The following is a 14,999-nucleotide window of genomic DNA, read 5'->3' on the forward strand; positions in this document are numbered from 1 at the left end:
ATAATCTGCTGTCATGGGAAATGCTGCCCGCCCTATATTGAGTATGTACGATGCAGCGAGTGTTTTTGGTTTTTTTTTTGCTGTGCTTTAGACCTAACCTCTTTCTGCTATTCTTTCTCCCCAGCTGGAATCTGAATATTCCAAGATCCCTGGAGAGCAGCTTGTGAGCGTGGTCTTTGTCAAGTGAGTGCCTGAGCCCCGTGTACAGGGTCGTGCATTCTTCAGCCAGTCGGGGGGAGGGGAGGTCCTCTTCCTTCTCTTGCCTCATTCAGAGAAGAGCTACCAAAATGGTGCAGGGCCTACATTAAAAAAACGTATACATTTATTTTATGTAATTAAAATTCTTGGATGCTGCTTTCCAAGTCAAAAGAACAATAAAAATTCATAAAACACAATATAACAAACATCCACAATAAAGCTGTAAACAAACAGACCTAAATATGTATACCTGAGAGGAGAGAGACCTAAGTGTCTTTTAAGATGTGAAGAGTGAACAGGAAGCAAACCTTTTCCAGAGGAAACAATGCTAGTGATCAACAGGTCTATAGTATGGCACTGACCAGGACATTGGGCAGACAAGGTGGGCTGTAAGGTCCTTATCTGCCATCATATTCCATGTCTCTGTTTTGTGGCCTGGCAGTAATTGCAGTGATGGTTCTTGCCTGGGGAGGGGGACATGCACTGTGGCTCCCTCCAGATAGTGATGTCTGCTGTGATTGCGGCCAACAGGTAGTATTATTGAAGAGCGATGACTTGAGACTTGCCTTTCCCAGCTGAGTCCTGGCCCAGGATCCAAACCCAGGCTCTGCATGTGGCAGTGTACGGCACTTTCCACTGGGCCAGCTGGCCACCTGTCCAGCCTGAATCACTCATTTTTTTAATGGAATGGAACTAGGATCCTAATGTATGCATTCTGGGGAAAGGTTGTGTTTGACCAAGAGCTTATTGCTGAGGTGGATATCAGACTGGAGGGATCTTGTGCTCTGTTATGAATCCGTCTGTGTTTCAGGGAGATTGACGGGAATGTGTTTGTGGAGCTGGATGTGGGTTCTGAAGGAAACTCGAATGATGCCCAGATCCGTGAGGTGCTATATTCTGTCATCGAGAGTGGTTCCATTGCATCCTATGTCACCTCTACTGAAGGCTTTCAGTTCCGTCGTCTTGGATCTGGTAAGAACTCACCTACAAATCTCTACTGATTGGCATGAAGGGGTAGTATTACCAAGATTTGTGAAGTAAACCTACTACTTCAACCGGCAATAAACTCTTCCTTGGGAGAAGGTGATGTTAGAACAATTGGAGAAATTCAGAAGTGGCAACTATCATTGGGTGACTAAAACTGCTGGACTTTCAACACAACAAAACACTACACAATATTTACAATATATTATCTATTTAAACCTCTAGCTTCCAACCTGATCCTTGAAGCCCAACTAGCCAGCATGATTTTCAGGGTATCCACAATGAATATGTATGAGAAACCTTTGCATAAAATAGCTTAGCTGGGTGGACCTTGAGAGTGCGGTTGAGAACCATTGATTTGTGGTGGTGTCTTTTGGAGAGGGCATTCCTCTTTTCCCTTTGACTGGTCAGCAGTGTCTTTGCCTCCTGACTTGGTCTGCAGGAGGGACGCTGTAGGTCTGTATAGTCTTATTCTTCAAGCAGCTCTTCTTTTTTTTTTTTTTTTAAACCTTTCCTACATTAAACAGGGTCCCTGACAATACATGAGTCATCGACAGTAGTGCAGCAAAAGTCACTACGGTCCCATAAGCCAGTGATGAGAGAACCTGGAAACACCCGTCCCCTGCTTATCACACAGTTCCTTCCTGTAGCAAAAACCGGCAATGGGAGGAACCCTGGGGAACGCCCCTACCCTGCTGATCATACAGTCCCTTCCTGGAACAAAATTTTAGAACTGCCACCCTGGGGGAGGGGGGAGGTGGATAGGAAGGGAAGAATTTTATGTTCATAACTAGGGGATCCATGTTTAAGGAAGGAAGTTGAGGCAATCCTGATTTTATCCCATTGCATGCAGGGAGATGTAGTCATGCTTTTCTTATGGAAAATCTGAACTACAACTCCCTGCACACAATGGGAGTAAAACTAGGACTGGCTCACCTTGTCCCTCAGACATAGGTCTTTATAGTCTCATACCCCTTTTGTCAGTCCACACAGGTGGAGAGATATTGATGACATTTTTATGGTTTAGTAATGTGATAATGGGAAAAAGTTCATTTTTAAAGGATTCATGATGGCTCCTTTTCATTTAAAATTTACTACGAGACAATTGAGGTTTTGGCTTTTTGTTGAAATTTGAAGGTTCAGTAGCTATTTTGTCCTTCAGTTGCTGATAAAGGTAACAGTTGTAACTTTGTTGTGTACATCTTGTTGTCCTCCACTATCTTAGCTCTTAGCTGATTTTGGCAAAAACCTCTACTGCTGCTAGCGAGTTCAATCCAGATTTTCGGATAGTGGTTAGCTGGTTACTGTCGTCAACATGTCACTGGAGCACATGAATGAATTAACAATTGTATACAAATGGGTCCCTCAAATCAATCAAAGAAATCTGATTCCAAGATCATGTGGTTAGGTTCCTTGCCAAATGTAATAATCAACATGGGACTAATTCAATCAGCTTTATTAAAACAGTGGGATATTTTAAAGATGAAGTCTATTCTGAGGAAGTCATTGGAGCTAGTCCCAAAATTTGTTTTAAAGTGTACCCAACACCACAGTCACACATAAACAATTATTATTCATCTGGACCTGGGCAAATCCACTGCTTGTTCCTGGGAGTGAGCACAAGGAATTGGATCGGCTCTTTGGGATTTGCCACATCCTTTCTAATGACCTGGATTGGCCATTTTTGGAGACAGGATGATGGACTCAATGGACTTTTGGTCTGACCAAGCAAGGCGCATCTCAAGTTCTTATGAGGTCATAGTTTGATATCTAGCCCAGGGGTGGGCAAACTTCTTGTCTGCCTTGGGGGCCATGGTTGGAGCTTCTTTTCTGTTTCAGTTCTGACAGAAGCTTTCAGTTTTATGTTCTACATCTTTCAGTATCGAAACAGGCTTAAGAAATTTTGTAATCTCTAGCAAATTTTCTTCAGCTTTAATTTCACCACTGGAAGATGCACAGATATCAACAGTTTCATTAATTTGCCCTCAGCAAAGTTTTGGTTGCAGTAACTAAATCTAAATATATCTTTATAATTTTGATTAAACTTTTAGGGAACACCGATTTTTAAAAAAATCTAAAGAAATTTCTTGTTAAAGATGATAAGGTCAAGAAACAGAAAACAGCCACAGCCCCTGCTATCCCTTTTGAAAGAATCAAGACTTGTATGCGAGAATTAATGTACAGATACACTAAGTAATGTTTATTTTAGGGAAACGTAGCTCTTTCTCACATTGTATGCACAGTAGCTGCAGTGTATATAGCATCCAGTTACTGTAGTTGTACTGAAGGAAATGCACGTAGTGACTAAATGCACTTACCTCATTACAGCAACCTGGATGCTATTATATATACTGCAGCTACTGTGCATACAATGTGAGAGAGAAAAGCGCATTTCCCCTTTAAAAAAAAAAATTATTTATCATCCTGCCTAAAACAAATTCTCTGTATGGTGACATAAACATCATCATCCCTATGCATACTGCATTAAATATTTTATTTATGGATTCTCCACCTTGCGGGAGTTAAAGGTTTTCCGCTCCTGTTAGGATTTGCCTTGAGAGAAACCCTGGATACTTTACTTTCCCCCTTCCTTCCCTTCCCTTCAGATTCAGGCTGAAAATAAAGCTGCCATCGGGGCGAGGTGTCGGGGGGTCGGACGAGCTGCCGCAGGGGAGCACGATGGCGCTGCCGCTCCTGCGTAGAGCGATGACCCCCGCTTCGTTAGCGTTAGGCGCAAGGAGCGTGCGGCAGTGACTTGTTACGATTGGCACCAGTCGCGTTGCCAGCCCAGGCCGCCGTGCCCTGCCAACGTCAACTGCTTGCTTGCGTGCCTTTCCCCCCCCCACAATGTGCCTCCGACGTCGCACGTTTCAGCACTTCATCAGTGGTGATGTTTTGGGCCAGAAAGTGCCTTAGTGATCCGCACCTAATGGTATTTAGAAGATGATGGGGGGGGGGGGGGGGGGGGCTGGAAGATAGGTATTGAGGAGCTACTTTTGGCCCATGGGCCTTAGTTTGCTCACCCCCTGATGTACCTTATTTAGTCCTTCCAGAGGGAATTCTGATTCTGAGAAAATGCATTGCAGTTCTCATCTTTGTGGACACTGCTTACAACTGCACATACAATACATCTGATTGATATTGTGTGTGGGTGTCATTCTGGTGACCTTTTTTTGGTACGTGATTATGTGATTTTTTAGAACACAATTTTTTGTACTTTAATTATGTGTGATTGTGGTATTGGGTACACTTCCAGGAACCTTAAAACTTGCTTACAAGAACATCTGTCTGCAATCAGAAGGCATGATCTCAGCGCGTCTATGGTGAACCATTTCGGAGAGGTTCATTGTTTGGCTGGGGTTTGAGTGGTCTCTCAGCTATGGGGCTTGAAAAGATGAATCCCCTATTCAGAGGTTACAGTGTTTTTGGAAGGAGAGGAAAGGGGTGCAATAGAGTCTCCTATGAGACTTTGGATTTGTAATTGAGAACCTTAAAACCATCTGGTTGAACTCTGATTCTAATTTTTCTGTGTTTTAATCATTTTTGTATGATTGGATGTAAATGACATGTTAATTGCTCAGCTGGTTGAGATTAGTTGTGTGCTTTGGTAACTTGCAGGACTACATTCAAATGTAAATGCTTAGAATTATTTTTTTTTTTGCCTCTTGAGAGCTTGAAATGCATTAGGGGATTTTTCTCAGCCTGTGTGCTGGTGGTACAGTTTGTTTTTTTTTAAGGTAATTTTAATGTAATTTGGATTCTTAGCAGGCCGTTTGTGCAGGCTTCATTGCCATCTCTGAGCTTGATCTAAGCTCCATTATAGACATAGAAGTAGATCAGAATTAAGGCCACTCTCCATCTTTAATTCCTCCAATTATTTGTAGACCTAACGGGCTAAAAATATTTTGACTTCTAGCAGAAAGCCCGCCCCCGTCTGAGAGTACAGAGATCTCAGGTAAGCTTAGCATGTGCCTTCTGTGTTCAGGAGAGTCTAGCATGTGCTATGTCTGCAAAGAGTGGGAGTCCAAGCATGTATCGTGTGTGGTGTGTGCCCCTAGCGTAGGGGTGGCCAACTCCAGTCCTCGAGAGCCACAGACAGGCCTGGTTTTCAGGATATCCACAATGAATATGCATGAGAGAGATTTGCATGCACTGTCTCCATTGTATGCAAATCCTGTTTGTGGCTCTCAAGGACTGGAGTTGGCCACCCCTTCCCTAGTATGTGCTTTGTGTGCTCTGTGTGACATTTACTGTAGAATAAGAGAGATTTATAGTTATAGCTGTCAGAATCAATTCTTTAGTTTGAGGATTTGAATCTTACAGCATTGAGGGCTGGTTGTCTTCATGAGCATCCTTCGTAGCTCAGTGTTACTGGGAAAGAAGTTCCTTGGTATGGCTCTAAAGCGTCACCCCAGCATGAGGGGGCTTTGATTGACTTTGACTTGTGATACAACCACTAACGGCTTGCTGCAGCTAGTCATGAACACTGGAGAATCTGGGATATGCATGGAGGAAGTGACATCACATAGTCTACAAACACTGGAAGGATAATGTTTGATGGTAACACTTTTTTACATTGTAAGATTGATTTGAGAAAAAAAATGGAAAACATAACATGAAAATTCAAGAACTGGCCTAAAACCTAGAGTAAGCATGGGGAATGACCAACCAAGTATAGGAGAGTGCTTTGTTTAGGAGGGTGTGTGTAGCATGCTGCTTAGTACTGTTTCTTTAAGACCTGTAGTAGAGGTATAGCATTGTCTTGGCTGATGATCTTTTGAATGTATGATGAACTTGTCCAGTGCGCCCCGGGTGCTTGTTTTCATTCACCACAGGGCTTTGCTTTGGTTGAAGCAATGTTGATGTTCTACTATTTCCATGACTACTTGAATGAAGTCAGTGGTGAAGAACGTATGCCCTGTAAGACCCAGTGGCTCCTTGCCGAAAGAGCAGCTGGTCGTGCTGACAGGTGCTTTCCATGGCCAAATGCCATTTCTTGCTTAAGCACATAGAGATAGAAAGATGAACGTGCCCATGTGCAAACACAGATTCTGTCGTGACGCTCTGTACACAAACAAGTATGAGTGTTTGGCACGTGGCTCTTAATGAAGGAATGTTTACCATCCTGCCACACCCTACAGATTATCGCCAACTCTTCCAGCTGGCTCAGAGAACCCATGGAAATGAACTGGAGTGTGCACTAGAGAGAAGTCATCTTCCACTGTGCTCTGGTTGGATGCCCGTGGCTTCCCAGCCAGGTCTGGTTTTCAGACATTCCCCATAAATGTGCATAAGTTGTGTTTTGCAGATATTGGGTCGAAGTGCTGGGTTAAATTGCATATCTGTGAAAACTGAAAGCCGGACCTGCTTGGCAGCTGAGGGCTGAGAACCCACTGTCGCGTGGTTAATTCAGGGTTCACTAAGTTAATTGCTGCCAGCCTATGCTTAGGAGGCAACAAACTGGCCCAGCGTATGAGTGATGAGTGAACCAGTGTGGATTGTAAGTAATTTCACCTAAAAAAAAAAAGGGCAAACTTTAGGATTTGGTTTCCTTGAGAGGGGAGAGGACCACCAGATGTTAGCACAGTTCAGCTTCTTTGTGAAATAAATACAGAGCCCGCCCTGCCACTAACCCGTGAGAACCATAACGCAGGCCCCAGAGCCTTTTTTGCCTCTGAAGGCAGTTAAGGAGCTGACTTTCCTCAGTCTGGTTCTGTGCCAGTTCCCACTTTCCCTTTCACTGGTGGGTCTGGTTTGCTACACTTGCTCTTTACTGGACCAGTGTAAGAGCAGTCTATACATAAATGTGTTACATGAGATTTAGAATTTTTTCCTGCTCCTTTTGGGCCTCTGGTTCAATCGTAATTGATCTCCACTGGGCAACGGCACCATGAGGTTTCATTTATAACTATCCGGGGTATTTCTTTTACCTATTTTTATAACCGCTCCCCTATCCCGGCCATTGCAACAAGAACCTTATCCAGGCCCCATAGATCATGATTCCCTCCAGAACCCAGTACACGTGGGCCCTAGTTCCAGCCACTGAGCAATCCCTTGAACTCCTTCTCCCCCCCCCCCCCCCCCCCCCAAGGTTGTGATCACTGCCTCCTCAGCATCGCCAGCCTCAGCAGGCCTGGGCAGTAAAAGCTGAGCTTTAGGAATGGAGCCTTGGTCTTCCTCACAGCACTTGGCACTGAGCCACCAGGCTGGCTCGCTTGAGCTCTGGAGACCAAATAGGGGCCCTACTGTACCTGCCCCATAAATCAGTGGAGGACGCTGCTTTGTGTGTGGTCAGTCTGGCACTTCCCTTCCCCCTTCAGTGTGAGAGACCCTAATACAGGTACAAACTAAGCAGGGTCAAGCAAAGCCAGTGAAGGACGTAGGCCTCGTCTCTGTGTGTTTCCAGTCTGGCAGAAATCAGGACTGGATCAGGTGGTGCTCGGGAGCTGGCATCATTGCACCACATCCATTTCGAGTCTGGAGTTGCTACTTTGCATGATGTTGCAGTGACTCCCCCCCCCCCCCCCCCCCCCCCCCGATGAATGCTGTTACATTCTGGGATATCATGTGGGACAGCCCTGGCTTTTGTCCTGTCTTGTTCCCTTCCTGTGACTTGTACTCTCTCGTTTTCTCAAACGAAACCAGGACTACAAATCCCAGTATGCAAAGGGCCGGAAGCTTAAAGAAGCCCAAGATAAAACAATAAAGGGCTTAGGGCTTGTGGTATGCTAACTTGCCACAGGAATACCGTATAAACGGCTCCTGCGGCTGTTTCTCACTGGATGGCAGTGGTGCGGATTTTGAGGGATGGGGGGGGGGGGGGAGAAATCTGGTAATTGCAGCTGTTGATTGGGCCTGTACTCCTCTCTTCTTTACCCTCAGTGCCCATGGACGTGAGGGACTGCACGGCCAGCGAGTTCACCTGCAGGGATGGAGGCTGCGTGCCCTTGGATTACCGCTGTGACCGCCGACCCGACTGCCGGGACATGTCCGACGAGGAGGAATGCGGTGAGATGGCTGGCATGCGATGCAGAACTGTCAGATAGCGGTGGCCGTCCGCCCTGTTGAGGGGTCGGAGCACGCCCTTCGTTTCTCAAAAGGAAATGGGGGGGAAAAAGCTTAGATCATGCCAAGAAATGACCCCTTCTCCCCCCCCCCCCCCCCCATCCTCTTGCTTTTGTTTTCTGAAGAAGTGGACGGGTGTGGCACGGACGAGTTTAGCTGCGGAAGTGGGGAATGCGTCCCCCTCGTGCAGCTTTGTGACCACAGACCGGACTGCGTGGACCAATCCGACGAGAGCAACTGCGGTAAGGAGTTGGATGAGAGGCCGCCAGGGGGATGGTTGCAGGAGGCGAGGAAACGCGAGAAATGTAGCTTCTTCTCAATTGTATGTGGTGGTGTCTTCTTCTTATTCATCCAATGAGTAACAAAAGGAAAATACAAATTGCTATAACTTTTTTAAGCATGACGTGGGTCTTTGATGTCTGCTCTTTTGTATCACTGCTGTGTGACCGATGCTAAGCTGCACTGCAGCGTTTGTGTCTTGGGTGGGACAGGGAAGTTTAGCTCTGATATCATCGGCCGTATAATTACACAGTTTCACAATAGATGACAGATAAAGACCAATTGGCCCGTTCAGTTTTTCCAGTTATTCCAGTCTACACTTCTTAGGATATAGCCCAGCTGCCAGCTTCAGTTCTTATGGGATATCTTGGCTCCCATCCACTCAGTTTCTCCTTTCTTCCTCTATGGCTCTCGACCATCCTGGGCAGCTGAGCACACAAGATCCCGTACTTAATCCAAAACCCAGCCCTTCCCACATCTTATCAGAGTTTAATTGGCCTCTTAATGGAAATAAATCCAGTCTTTTTTAAGCAAGAAAAGAAGGTAATCATGCACACCGATCCCTTTTTTTATTTTTTTTAAATTAACAAATCATATTTGTGAGGAGGTTTAGAGAACTGTTATTCCCTTTATCAGATCGGTGCAAAATGTGCTACGGTTTGAGGGTGTCGGAATATACAAATTCCGTCATTTCTTTCCCCAGCCTGTTTCATTCCTCCCACATTAAAACAAAAGCTCCTGAGCTATTGCGGCCACGTAGGTTCCTTCTTTGGATAATTCTTATGTTAATGCCAGCCTGCGAAGGATCAGGTTGTCTATGGGACTCTTATGGCTACTAGATCATTGCACTAAATTAAACACACAAACCTAAACAAATGCAATGCCCGAAAGGATCCTTCGCATGCTCGGGCTACTGCCATCTACCTTCCTGGTTCACCAGATTTGTTTTCTGAAAAACAAACTGATGTTGTAGCCCGACCCACAGTTTACTTCTGTATTGAGGCATCCAGGTCTTTAGCTCATTTTGCATGGACCTGGCGAAAGGAGTAGAGCGATGGAGAGCTATCGGCAAACTTATTAGATAAATCCAATGAAAAAGTTGCCTCCTGCATCTTGACTTCCAGTCTTTAACTCTGAGTATTTAAGTGGAGTCACATAGTGACCACATTTTTAAAAAATGTATTTACTATGTTTTTTTGGCTGGATGGTTTCCTGCACCTCAGTTGGAATTGGCCACTGTTGGGCAATGGCACCATCAGCCTTCATTCACAATGACCTGGAATATTTCCCTCTATTTTTTTTTTGTATTCTTCCCTAACCAAGTCATTGTAGTGATGGTCCTTGGCCGGTAGCCACAAACTGTAGCTCCCTCTGAAATCCGGTACATGTGCAACCTAACTCCACCCAGTTGGTGTCGCCATTGAACAATGGTTGAGACTTCCTCCCCACCCCCACCCCAAGGGCTGTGAATGCTGCCTCTGCAAAAAATAACAGTGGTGGGATACAGGAAAGCCTGGAGATAAACACAGAGGATCCATAGTTACGTAGAAATGAAGGGAAAGCTAGAGAGTGTTGGGGATCTACGGCATTGCTCCAGGGAATGAATTGGACTGACTGGATGGACCTTACTGTTCCCGCCTGCTGCCATATTTTATGTTAATTTGAAATTAGTAGCTGCAATAGTGAAAGGGAATGCCCTGCCCAGGAGCACTACAGCAAAAGTAGGAAAAGACAGAGCGTCGAGGGTGACGGCAGTTCTGCAGGAACGCTGTGGTGGTTGCCCAGAGAAGAGCTGGTGGGGAGGATGAGGTTCATGTGGATTCCTGCAGTGCCATCTTCAAGAGAGATGTGGGAGGTTTTATTTCCTCAAGAAGAGGTGTCGGTTGGAGCAAAATGGGGAGTGAGTTCCAGAGGTAGAGGCTGAGCAAGGGGAAATGAACCTAAGCTGAGTGCTGCCGAGGGCCGACATCTAGTAGCCCTGTAGTATTGGTAGCAGACCGAGAACCCTGTGGGTTGGGTCTGGTAAGCAGTGTAACGAAGACACAAAGGTAGGGAAAATCAGATTCGTAACTCCCCTTGAGCTCAGCTTTGCAAAGATGATTAATTTCAACCCAAAATCCCAGTCTGGAATTGTGAATGACGGCAAAAGTATGCCTATACAGTAAAGCAAAGCAGCTATGTGACTGCTCAAACCACATTGCTTTCTTCGATGTAATAGTAATCTAGATGCATGTTTTTTGTTGTTTTTTTTTTTTTAACCTTCTCTTCCATAAACAGTGATCTCTACCACTCCTGCTTCTGTCAGAACCACCACCCTACCGTTCACCACCAGGGCGGCAACCACTGTCCCAGCTGTCAGCACCAGCACCAGGAGGATCCCTTCTACCACCCCTTATCGGAGGACCACCCCCAAGCCTCTTCCCGACACAGAGGTTCGACCCTGCCGCAGAGACGAGGCAAGGTGTCCCAACGGGCAGTGCATCCCCAGGGATTACGTGTGTGATGGCGAGAGGGACTGCCGGAACGGGGAAGATGAGTTGAACTGCGGTAAGGAAGGAATTAAATTTCCGGGACTTCAGAGATGGGAACGAGCCAAAAGCAATTTGTGGGCCTCGTTTTTGCCAGTTAAACAGAGCAAATGGAACATATCGGTGACGTTTTGGTTTATAAGTACTAGAAGGTAAGAGGAGGCTCGTCGGCAAGGGAAAAGGTGGCCGCAGCCAAAACCACAGGAAAACAAATAAGCCACGCCGACTTCACAAAATGCACATTTCGCCATTGCTTAACAGAGAAAGGAGTTTGTTTAGTTTATTTTCCCCCTAAATTCAAGTGCGATGTACATTTAGGGTTGCTAGTTCGCCCAGGTCGGTCTGATCCGGTCCTGGTTTTGCCCCAATCGCGTGCATGGAGCTGTAGGTTCTGGTTTCCTTAAGAAGAGCAGAGCAAGACTCTTTATGCTTGCGGCAAGTAAAACCGAGGCTGGCTCCGTGTCTTTGAGTTCGAAGCGAGTGAGGCGGGAACCCTACATATACAGTCTTAATTAAGGGCTTTGAGGAATGAGTAGCAGCTGGAATAGGCGACGGTTTCCTGAAAACACGTCAGAATAATTTTGGAAGAGATCTAGTGAAGCGTCTCTGTTAAGGCGATGCCTTCAGGTTGAGTGTGCACGGCTGCACTGTGGCATCCAGCACACACCTGCTTGGTCTAGTAGTTTTAAAAAAATCCCCATCAGTCCCCCCCCTTTTTTTTTTTTTTTACACGCACTTAGCTACTGCACAGAGAAAGTGTACAGCAGTGCCCAGGATGTGTTCTCCCTGTGAGGCAAAGCCCACCCAGGTCATGAGAACATAAGAAGCGCCCTGCTGTGGGTCCCAACGATGATCCATGGAGCCCAGCGTCCTATCCCGAGAGGAAAATCCGTTCCGTATCATTTTCTCCAAGACGTAAGAGCTGGAGAGGCCCAGATCTTATCTGGCGAATAATTATTTATGGCCCGTGCTCCAGAAACTTGCCCCCACAGCTTTGTACCGCTGACCTGCTCCACATTTTTCTGGTGTCAAGTTACATAGAGACTTGGTCATTGATTGAAAGTAGCAGACAAATGGCCGTCCTTTTGCACGGTGACACCATGTTTAGAAAGGCCGTATCCTGAGCCTCAGGTTTTCTTTGTGAAGTACGAGTGAGGGGGGGGAAATAAGTTCTGCCCCAGCACGGCAATTTCTTATGTTCTTAAGGTGTGTTTTTGTTTTTTTCTTTAACCTTAAAACTGAAACTGCATGTGGTGGAAGCCGCAGCTGAGCGGGCGCGCACAGATAATCCCACGCCTCGTTTTTTTGGGGGTTTTTTTTTACATACCTCTTCCATCAATGCGCGGGCACGCTCACAAAGATGATCAGGAGGCCCTTAAAGTCAGGAATCTGATTGACTCTTCCCGCTTGCAAATCGAGCCGATCTGGAAGGGAATAGGAGAATCAAAAAGTATTGGTTTAACTTGAACCAGGAAAGGGGGGAGGAGTTGCCTGCTCCGAATTTAAAGGGGCTCCTAAGCCGGTTGGACTTGGCAGAGGGGGCTTCCCTGCTGATGCTGGGAGGGGAGGGGGCTTCCATTTTGTGCTGTCGCCACGTTGCATCCATTGTGGTGGTGGTGGGGGGGAGGGGGAGAGCGCAGGGGGACGTCAGACGGGTGGGGCGTGTTGACGGGTAAGTGAGCGCGTCTCTCCCTTTCGTGCCCGTTTCTGCTCCGTGCAGGCACCCCCTCTCCCTGCGAGCCCAACGAGATGAAGTGTCGGAACGGGCGCTGCACCCTGAAGCTGTGGAGGTGCGATGGAGATGACGACTGCGGGGACAACTCAGACGAGTCGAACTGCCGTAAGTGTTTTAAGCTCGCGGGCCACGCCGCGTGGTCCTCTGGCACAGCGCTCGCTTTCCTGGTTGGTGCCGAGCGAGCCGGGGCAGGACTGACTGAAAGATCTCGGAGCCCTGTCCACCTTTCCATCGGCCCTGGCAGCTGCTGCGGAGAGCTCTGTCTGTTTCGCCCCTGGCACAAGGAGCTTTTAAAAGGGTTTTTTTTTTTGTATGTGTAGTAAAGTGATAATCTGATGGCGTGAGATAGCCGTGGCATGCTTGGTCCACTGAATACCCTGGCCAAGTTAGCCCAGTAAGTGTATTCCGCTAACTTTGCTGGCCGCCCAGCGGCTGAATATGGACGTCTGTGTTTCGGGAGTTGAACAATTCCCATGCATCTACGTTTGCAAGTGAAATTTTAAAGAGCAGGCTTGGGAAATGAAATATTTCCCATACCCTTTTTTAAAAAATATTTTTAGAAAGATTTTTTACATATTATCAGAAATAAAATACTTCCAAATGAAGGCTAAGTGAAGCCCCAGTGCTTTTCTTGATTGAAAACATGTTAACTACTTCTCCAGGCCTGTATGCAAGGAGAGCTGGTAGCCCTGGGCAGAAAGCCTGAGTTCATTACCTTTAGTGCAAGGACCAGTCTAGGGCTGTGGCCCAGCCAGGAGTGATAGTCCACAGGGCCTCCTCCAGTCTTCCTATCCAGTCAACGTGCCACTAAGGCAAGCTTTGGTTAGGCTTGGATGCTGAAGAGGCAGAGTAGGCCGAAGACCACAGAACACCTCAATAAAAAGCAGGGAGAGAGGAGCAGTCAAAGGGATGCCCCTGCAGGGGTTTTGTGGTAACATGAGGGAGGAGAGGGGCGTCTTGGGTTCCTTTCCAGGTTCAGTTTTTTTTTGGGGAGGAGGATTCGGAGCTCGTCCCCTGCGGGGAGGGGTAGCTATCATCTCTCTGCAGCTGAGCTCTGAAGGGAACGCGGGTCGCAGCCCTTGGTTGCCGCGTTTCTGGCTGCAAATAACCCAAATTCTGTGTCCCTGGAGAGGATGGGCGTCCCCCTCCGCCCCCATGAGGTGATGGGTGCACCAGGTACAGGCTTCCCCCGTCGTCATGGGAAAATGGGTTGATCAGAGGCTGTTAATCACCAGAGTCAGGGACGTCACCTCGGGTACAGAGCATCCTTAACGTGAGGCAGGTATAGAGTGGTCCATCCCCTGTCAAACCGTCCTCATTTTCAGCAGCCAGTTTTCTTACACAATTCCTCTAATCACTTGACGGGTTGCTGGGCCAGACAGACCTTCCCTATCTAACTCCCTATCTTACGAAACTCCACAGAAAGTAATGGAGGTCTGGGTGCCACTTGATGATGGAGGAAACCCTCCTGACCAGAAGGGAGAAGATTTATCCCTGAAGATGCAGTAGTTGGGGAAGGCCGAGCACTCTGGTCGGCCTTTTCTTCCCCACCCCTTACTCGCTAAGCAGCTGATTCTGCCTTTTCTCCTCAGCCACCAAGGGCCCTGGTGATACCTGCGCCCCTGACCAGTTCACCTGCGTGACGGCTCGCACCTGCATCCCTGCCAGCTACCAGTGTGACGACGAGGCTGACTGCCCGGACCGGACCGACGAAGTGGGCTGTCGTAAGTTTTTGAAACGGCAGATCCGGGTTAACGTCATCTCAGCTTCTCTAATAGGACTGTTTAGGGCAGGTCCGCAGCGGCTCCAGACGTGGGCTGCAGCGAGGAGGGCGTCGCGCTCTCCGGCCTCTGTGGAGACGCGTGCCGTGTCGGGTGCACAGGTGTGCGTTCCCGGAGGGGAGGACGTGATATTTTTCCCATGTGCTGATGTGGCATTTTTGCTCTCTGAAACCAGAAGCAGCTTCTGAGGTTGCTTTGGCCTGCCCCGAAACCAGGTGGTTTATCCACTGCACACCTCACCAACACCAGAGAAAGGGCGTTTACCATTGCCGGCCCTACACTCTGGAAGTCCCTTCCCCCCTATCTACGTCTTGAACCCTCCTTGCACACCTTCAAAAAAGGCATCAAGACTTGGCTCTTCAGGCAAGCCTACCCGGATGTCAACCAGACATAGTCTTGTTCCCCTTCCTCCCCCCCTTTCCGTCCTCT

General features: G+C 47.3%; 1 protein-coding gene across 18 annotated transcripts in view; it reads left to right on the plus strand.

Annotated features, from left to right (window-relative positions):
- HSPG2 (heparan sulfate proteoglycan 2) overlaps positions 1-14,999 on the plus strand; it is a 266,429-nt gene that overhangs the window by 114,684 nt on the left and 136,746 nt on the right. For 14 of the 18 annotated variants that reach the window (XM_029578876.1, XM_029578880.1, XM_029578878.1 and 11 more), the window contains 8 exons: positions 125-183; positions 1,010-1,170; positions 5,099-5,137; positions 8,065-8,190; positions 8,373-8,489; positions 10,804-11,073; positions 12,775-12,894; positions 14,382-14,513. In XM_029578876.1, coding sequence (XP_029434736.1) covers positions 125-183; positions 1,010-1,170; positions 5,099-5,137; positions 8,065-8,190; positions 8,373-8,489; positions 10,804-11,073; positions 12,775-12,894; positions 14,382-14,513 — 1,024 coding nt within the window. The remainder of the gene's footprint in view (positions 1-124; positions 184-1,009; positions 1,171-5,098; positions 5,138-8,064; positions 8,191-8,372; positions 8,490-10,803; positions 11,074-12,774; positions 12,895-14,381; positions 14,514-14,999) is intronic. The other 4 variants (XM_029578879.1, XM_029578894.1, XM_029578893.1 and 1 more) reach the window with 2 other exon arrangements.

Source organism: Rhinatrema bivittatum, chromosome 15 (genome assembly GCF_901001135.1).
Source record: "Rhinatrema bivittatum chromosome 15, aRhiBiv1.1, whole genome shotgun sequence".
NCBI lineage: Eukaryota > Metazoa > Chordata > Amphibia > Gymnophiona > Rhinatrematidae > Rhinatrema > Rhinatrema bivittatum.